General features: G+C 52.7%; 1 protein-coding gene across 3 annotated transcripts in view; it reads right to left on the bottom strand.

The window, feature by feature from the left end:
* Positions 1 to 1,468: 1,468 nt before the first annotated feature.
* HDGFL2 (HDGF like 2) overlaps positions 1,469 to 7,429 on the bottom strand; it is a 29,179-nt gene continuing 23,218 nt past the window's right edge. For all 3 annotated transcript variants that reach the window (XM_044417569.1, XM_044417570.1, XM_044417571.1), the window contains 7 exons: positions 6,543 to 6,637; positions 5,608 to 5,678; positions 5,412 to 5,482; positions 4,887 to 4,988; positions 4,377 to 4,590; positions 3,809 to 3,941; positions 1,469 to 3,521 (listed from right to left, as the gene is read on the bottom strand). In XM_044417569.1, coding sequence (XP_044273504.1) covers positions 3,428 to 3,521; positions 3,809 to 3,941; positions 4,377 to 4,590; positions 4,887 to 4,988; positions 5,412 to 5,482; positions 5,608 to 5,678; positions 6,543 to 6,637 — 780 coding nt within the window. In that variant the 3' untranslated portion in view covers positions 1,469 to 3,427. The remainder of the gene's footprint in view (positions 3,522 to 3,808; positions 3,942 to 4,376; positions 4,591 to 4,886; positions 4,989 to 5,411; positions 5,483 to 5,607; positions 5,679 to 6,542; positions 6,638 to 7,429) is intronic.

Raw genomic sequence — 7,429 nt, 5'->3', positions numbered from 1 at the left:
GTGAGAAGGCACTCTACATAGGTTTAGAGGCACCATGCTTCCCCTATTCCAAGACCCAGCACTTAACAGCCTGGGCCTGGTTACCTCACAGGCCACCTGCTCACAGGGTAGCTTTCCTGGATCACATCTGCTCCAGAGGTGTTGCTTGCACGGCTGAGAAAACACCCAGGGGCAGGTTTTCTTGGCAAAATCCTGAGACTTTCCAGCCAAACCGGGCCATCCTCTTAAAGCTGACAGGTTTTTAGCCATTCATTTTAATCAGGTAGTTTTAATATGACTTGTGTGATGGGCTCATATTGCATTGTGGTTATCGATTAAGACACAGCTGAAGCAGCCGTATTGCCCTCAAGATTCACAGTGACTTCAAAAGGGGTGGGGTAATACCTGCCTGAGGCATTTTGCATGCAAGGTACATCCCTCTGCTTGTAAAGTCAAGCTTCAGAACTGGGCTTTGCAAATGCTAAATCAAGGGACACCCCCCCCACCACCGTACCTGCTTTCTTTGTTATCCCTGGCTGATGAAGGCTCTGGTTCACTCTGTTTCCCTGCAGAGAGTTCCTTGATGCTCCCTTTTTTGTGGAGATGTTACTGATACAGAACCACTTAGTTCACTGAGTTGTTCTCTCTCAAATGCACATGCACTAGGCTAAATTCTGCTCCAAACTTTGCTCTGCAACAAGCTGAATTCTGTAACCATATAGAAATTAAGGGATGCACCTGGCCATGTTTAGCCAGAAGGAAGGCTTATGACTCCCAGCATTTCCCAGCCGATTATGCCATGGAAACTGGAGGACTGTCCTCCTGTCTAAACACGCATTTGATCATGTCCCTCCTGGACCACCAGTTATATAAGGCCATAATGTGCCGCTGCAGCTAAGCCAATGCAGTCTTGGGCTGCATTAACAGAAGTGCAATGGTGGAAAGTGTGTATGTGTTTGTGGGGGGTGGGGGGGAGGTTGGCTGAATGATGCTGGGAGCTAAAGATATAAAGGATTGTAGCCTGAACACCACAGGGCCCAGTGGGGGACACATGCCCGATCCTCCAGAGGTTGGGCTACAGCTCCCATCAGCCCTAGACCATGCTGACAGTTGATGAATGCTGCAGTGCAGTAGCATTTGGAGAAGAAACCTCTCCCATCTCTGCCTGGAATCTGTACCCCGACTTGACCTCCACCCCCAAGACATACTCTTAAGCAGACCTATTGCAAGCAATGGAGGTTAATCAAAGGCATTTCTACTTCAGGAATCCAGTCTGCTGTATTTAGAAATTCTTCTGGCCTGTAAGATTTCACTGTATGTTGATTAGAAGTCTGCAGATATTCTGCAGCATCACAAGAATGACAAACGAAAACGGGAGGCCATGAGCTCTCAGTATTTCAGTTTTGTGGCCAGCAACACATCTTGCCTGTCCTTCACTCTTATGGCAACGCAACACTGCATTCCATTACTGACAGCCAAAACACTTTCCTTGTCAGATTGGAACATCTTTATTTCATGGTTACCAAAAACAAAATAATATCTTCATATTCTTCCATGAACTTTGCCAATATTTTTGCCCGTTTCTTCTTCTACCTGGATTCCTCCTGGCCAAAGCACTTCAGAAGAAGTCTGCTTTGGTGACAAATCCTTAAACCCACACCCCGTTGTGCTGCAAAAAGCCAACTCCACTACCCTAAGCAAAGAAAGTAAAAAACAAACAAAGCCACGCGCTGAACTTCACAATTCTCAAGTTCCAAACGAAGGCATGACTGAGCAACCAGTCAGCACTCATGGAGTGCCCCGGTGCATTCTGGGAGCAGCTGGACAAGAAGAATATAGAAAAACTTGGAAACAAAAGCGGGTATGCGAAGCAAATGGGAAAACATGGGCAGGAGACACAGAGAAGACACACAGAAAACAGGCCGTCTTTGCATCTGCAGCCAGAGTGCAATTTTAACTGGAGCCATTCCCACCCTCCCCCAAAGTCTCTGAGCCTTCCCAAGCCAAACTACAAAACGTGGCTGAAAGGAAGTTTCTGCCGCTTTTTCAGATTTGGGGGCAAAGCACTGCATGCTCCTTCCGGGCTGTTTTCGTGCAACTGCTCGTGATGGGTGGCCAGCAAGAAGAGCTGATCCACACCAGGGTGGCCTTCAAGACTTTGGACCTCAGCTCCCAGGGTGCAGCCGGAAGCTGAAGCCCAGAGTGCCTGGAGATCTGCTTCCTGCCCACCCCTGGCTGAAGCAGAACGAGACCTCAAGGTGGCAAGAGAGCCTGTGTCACCGCGGGGACGTTTTACAAAGGCTCCCCCTGCAAGCAAGAAACCCGCACTGGCGTGCGCCCAACATTTCCGCGTGCAGGGAGCCTCCAGCAGCACAGACCACACGGTGGCAGGACCATGGAGGCGCCCCCCCTCTATCGTCCCGATGGACAAGGCTGACGCCCTCAAAGCTCTCTGCAGGCTGCCCCTACTCGGTGGAATCCTGCAAAGGACGCAGGGTGTGGCTCCAGCAAGAAGGCACTCTCGTGAGCAGATGCTGGAGTCCGACTCTGCCTTCCCAGTGGTGACCCAGCACTTCTGCTTGCCCTGGATGCCAACGCCCACAAAGCGGGAGTCACGCAGCCGCAGCAACCGCTGCAGGGCTTGCCTATCCTGGCAGGAGAGGGGCGCGTCTGAAGTGACAGCAAAGCGGGGAACAAGGGGGCAGGGGAGGAAGAACCAACCATACTGCGCAAGTGGTAGGTAGGAAGACAGCGGCTGGCTTGGCCTCCAGGACATGGCCCCAGCCCTGCCAGAAGGAGCTCTTCAGGTGGGAACCGGGTTCCCTCAGCCCAAGTGAGAACTGGGAAAGTGAGGCAGCTCTCGGCTGCAGGGAAGACCAACTTGCTGAGGAACAGCAACCCTGCAGGTCTGGCACTTTACCGGTGGTGCCCTGGAAAACAGGTGCCTGAGAACACAAAGGCGGTATGCGCCAACCACCACCGTTGTCCCGCAACCCTCTCGTTCCTTGCTCACGAAAGGGAGGGGCTGAGCAGGAGAGAAAAGAGAAAAAAACTTAAACTGCTTTGACAAAGATGAATGGCCTTTTTCATTAAAAAAAAACAACCCTTTATATGTTCATGTCTGTCGAAATCACAAGCGTCAAGGCTGGAAGGGGTGCGAGGAGCCCAAAAAACATGGGACTGGTACAAACCTACAGTTGTGTGGGGTTGCCTCTGAAGTCTGCAATTTTCTCGAGAGCAAGGGAGAGGAGGGAGGAAAAGGCAGGTGGAGAGCGAGCGAGAGCGAGAAAGAGGAGGGCACGAGGGAATGGGAACGTGACCTAGAAAGTCATCTACTGTGTGGCTCGGGGAAGCTCTGGAACACAGGGCAAAGCAGAGGCTAGGCCCACGGCCTCTGCCGGAGAGCCAGAAGTCGGGGCCAATCTCTCCTGGGGGCTTTCCTTTGGCCTCAGCTTTCGTCGTCTTCGTCGGCCGAGTCCGACTCCACGCGAGTCTTCTCCCGCTCGGCCACTGCCCGGTCCATCCCAGGATACTCTTGCGCTCTGCAGGAACACGGAGAAGGAAGTCAGCGGGAGGTGAGGATGGAAGAGAAGGCGAGCGGGGTGATCTTCCCCCACCACCAGGCCAGTCCCTCGCAAAAATTCTGCACGGGCAGCTCCTGTTGCAAATTCAGCCAATTCACCTAATCCATTCCAACTGCAAACGAAGGTCTCTGCAGTACGGGGTCTGGGACCGCCTTTCTAAAAGAATGGATTTCTCCCACATGGACAGCCTGCTGTGTCTGGGCCTTGAGCAGCACCTGATCTCCAAACCCAGAAACCATCCTTACTCGTTGTGGGCATCTTTGGGGGATGCTCCTCTCTTAACCTCTCCGGAAGTCCAGTCTTCACTCCCATCCTTGTTCTCCACTCCGCCTTCCCCCTTCTGGGCTGCTGATTCTCCATTCACAGGGGCTGGGAGATCTGAAGAGGAGAAAAACGTTAAGTCTCCAGGAAGAGATACAGGCCATCCAGGAGAAGGAAGAGCCATGATTTAAAGCGTGCAAAAACAAAAGCTCAGCCAAGCCCTCTCCACGTTGGGTATCCCCCACTGCTCAGTTCACTACACTTGGGTGGAGCCGCCGCCGCATGTTGGCAGGCATGGAAAGCAGACAGTCTGCTTGGCACAAAAAGAACGGGAAGCTGGGTGCGAGAGGGGACAGAATGGAGTTGCCTGGAAAGGGGCACAGCAGACTGGCTGGGAGGGTTTGGCTTCTCGCGGAGATGACAGGGAGGCTGATCTCGGACCAAGCAAAGTTCTGGCAAGTTTCTGTCTCCAAGAGGAGACACCCCAGCATCCCAACCCATGTCCTACCCAGGAAGGGGTCTGCCATCCCCGCTCAGCACCGCTGCCTTTACCAGCACTCGTCTCCTCTTTGCCCTTCTCATTTGGCGTTTCTCCTTCAGGCAGCTTCTCCTTCCCGTTGTCCTCTTCCCCTTTGTCCTTCTCAGAATTGGTCCGGTTGATTTTCTGGTTTGTCCCGACCTTTGGGCCCAGGACGCGGGACTTCAGGCACGTGTAGACCTCTGCCGCCTTCTCCATCACGTCTTTGTTTGCTTTGTAACGTCGGATCTTATCACACACAGAGCAACAGGAGGACGTGAGTGCCCCTGCCCCCAGGTGCACAGAAGGGTGAGGGAGCCCGAAGGCCTCCCCTCAGGGCTGCCCCCCACCTGGATGGGGTGTAATCCCGGCACACAGGTGTGAAGCATGCAGCTGGTGCCCCATCTTGCAGCAGAAGGCAGCGGCCAGGCAGAGGGCGGGAAAGTGATGCCGGGCATCGAGAGGAAATGCTGGCCAGTCAGGCACAGGTGCAGACCTTCCCCAATAGCACAGAAAAAGGGGAAGCAAAGCAAGACCACCCCCACCTTTTTCAAAGTGGCCACGACATCGGTGTGCTTCTGGAGGATCTGAGAGGTGACCTGCAGGCTGCCAAGCTCTTCCAGAGCGCTGAGGCACCTCTTGATGTCCTGGGGAGGGGAGAGAAGGTGGTGCTGATGAGCAGCCAGGCCTCCTGAGTTTAGGCAAACTGAGAGTCTCGTTTGTGCCACCCACAACGGCTCAGAGCTGCAGCGGTTGCTCCGTGAATCTGCAGGCTGAGCACACAGGTGGCCCCAGGGGACAGCTGAGCGTGTGACAGTGACGCTTGGCCCCAGCACCCTTCGCCATACCTGTGACTTCCCCTCTTTCCCACCAGGAACAGCGCTTCCCTTTCAGCAGCTGCGGATCAGGGTGTTTTCCTGCTGGAGAAGGGGATGGCTACCTGGCTCTTCCGCAGCAGCCAGAACGGCAGGGCAATGGCGAGGGAGGCAAGGTCCCTCAGGCAAGTCAGGGATTTGGCCGGGACAGATTCGTGTGTGCAAGTTCAAATCAGGGGAGACCTTGGAGCTTACCGGGTTATCAACTTTCAGAGCAAACTTAATCTCGCTGTGCAACTTCTGGAGTTTCTCCTCAATCGTGGGCTCTGCAAGAGGTCCAAAAAGGGTTGTGGAACTATGTGAAAACCGAACAGTGATGCCACTGGCCCCACACTCTTTCCTCATCACAAATCAATGGGCTCCCCACCCCCACCCTGACACCCCTTGTTACCTTTTTTCTTCTCCACCCTCCTTTCTGGGAGTAGATCTGACCTTTTCCTGCCTCGCTCCACTTTCAGAGCTCTTTACACAGAAAGAGAAGAAAAGACAGTCAGAAACTTGACCATGGCGGGCAGGTGGGGGTGGTGAAGGGAGAGGGGAAGCACTGCACAGAGGGCCGTGACTACTCCACACTCTGGAGTAGCGACCAACACGCAACCCACAAAAGCCAACACCTGAAAAATAAACACCAATACTCTTTGGGATCATTTTACCATCCCAAGCCCTTTTTGAAAGTACTGGGGGTGGAGGAAGGGGGAATACCCCACAGCTGTACCCCACCGAGATTTCTAAGCTCAAAATATGTGACGTATTAGAAAAGAATCATAAACCATCATGGTTAAACTTCAGGCAAAAGTGCAGGATGATTAAAAACGGACCTTTACTGTGGTGTGTTTTTCTCACCCCTTAAGAGACAAACTTTCCCTGGACAAATGTTTTGTGCCACAGATGTGCTCACATTCCCAGGAGGGAAATGGTGAGCAGCAAGAGTCTGCTGGTGCAAGAAACTGTGGAGATTCCTGGATCACCACTGGATGACCATGTTGCAGGTGCTTCTGGGTAAGCTCTGCAAAGCCAAGGGCATCTGGAGAACGCTGCAAAGCTACTGAGTGGGCGAGAGCCAAAGCAGGCATGTTGGAGGACAGGATTATGTGCCCAAAGCTGTGACACACATGGCCCTGGGTACACATCTCCTCTGCCAACCCCCAGTTTAGTTTGTCGCTAAGGACCTGCCTCCCTGTTCTTTTCATCCTGCTCCTGCATTCTCCTTCTGTGTTCTGCCTTTGAAAGTGTGAGCTCTTATCTTTGTAAGCTGCCCTGGGAATCTTCTTGACTAAGGGACAAGATAAACACACCTTGCAGCTGCAAGCCAGCCTGGGTCCTTACTTGTTCCGGGGTTTGTCATCTCCCGGGCCCCTCTTTTCTTTTTGACTCAGTTTCCTTGAGAGTTCAGAAGAATGCTTCTTTGCTGGCTTTTTCACCTAAAAGAGGTGGAGGAAGGCACCACAAAGAGGGACTCGTGTTCCAGGCAATCAAGCACTTCATTTATTTAAGCACATTATAAATCATGCTCCTTAAGGACATTTCTAAGCAATGTACAGAGGACAAGGCAACATTTGGGCATGGCTGCTGGAAATGACACCCCTTCAGCCAGCATGGGGAACCCTGACAGGTTGCTGCCTACCTAATCCATAGTGAAAGGGAGTGGCACAGAGTGGGCACCACAATACTCAGGGGTCAGTCATGGACCCCCGAAATCCTGAGCTTCCCCAGGAGGATGTTACTTACGTATCCTGGTCCTGAGCTGTTCAGGGCTTTGTAGGCAAGCACCCAAACAAAGCACCCAGGTTGCTTCTCCCCAGGAACCACTTCCACTGAGTGAGCCCTGGCGGACCTCAGCTTGCAGTCCTGCTTCCTCACACCTGGAGATCCGGCAAGTGACCTGGGTGCCAGTGACGCATTCATAGCATGAAAGCATGCAAAGGCCAAGAGTGTTCCAGCTACCAGAACTAAAGAAACCTGCAGGGCAATACAAAAACTCTCCCCTGGTTGCCACAGGTTTTGGGGCTGGGTGAACACTTGCTGGGTGTCACCCAGAAACCTACACGAAGATCTACTCTCCACAAACTCCATTCTTGAGTGCATTTCAACTTCACGCTGGTTTTTCCTTAACTTTCGATCACTGCAGAATGTGTACTTCTGTGGGGGGATCATTTTCAGAATTAAAACTAGACGAAACCTTCACTTTTACCCCAAAGTCAGCCCTCCTCAAC

Source organism: Varanus komodoensis, unplaced genomic scaffold, assembly GCF_004798865.1.
Source record: "Varanus komodoensis strain SLA01 unplaced genomic scaffold, ASM479886v1 scaffold89, whole genome shotgun sequence".
NCBI classification, from domain to species: Eukaryota; Metazoa; Chordata; class Lepidosauria; order Squamata; family Varanidae; genus Varanus; species Varanus komodoensis.
The sequence above is the reverse complement of the archived record's forward strand: the minus strand, read 5'-3'. Positions and strand labels throughout refer to the sequence as shown.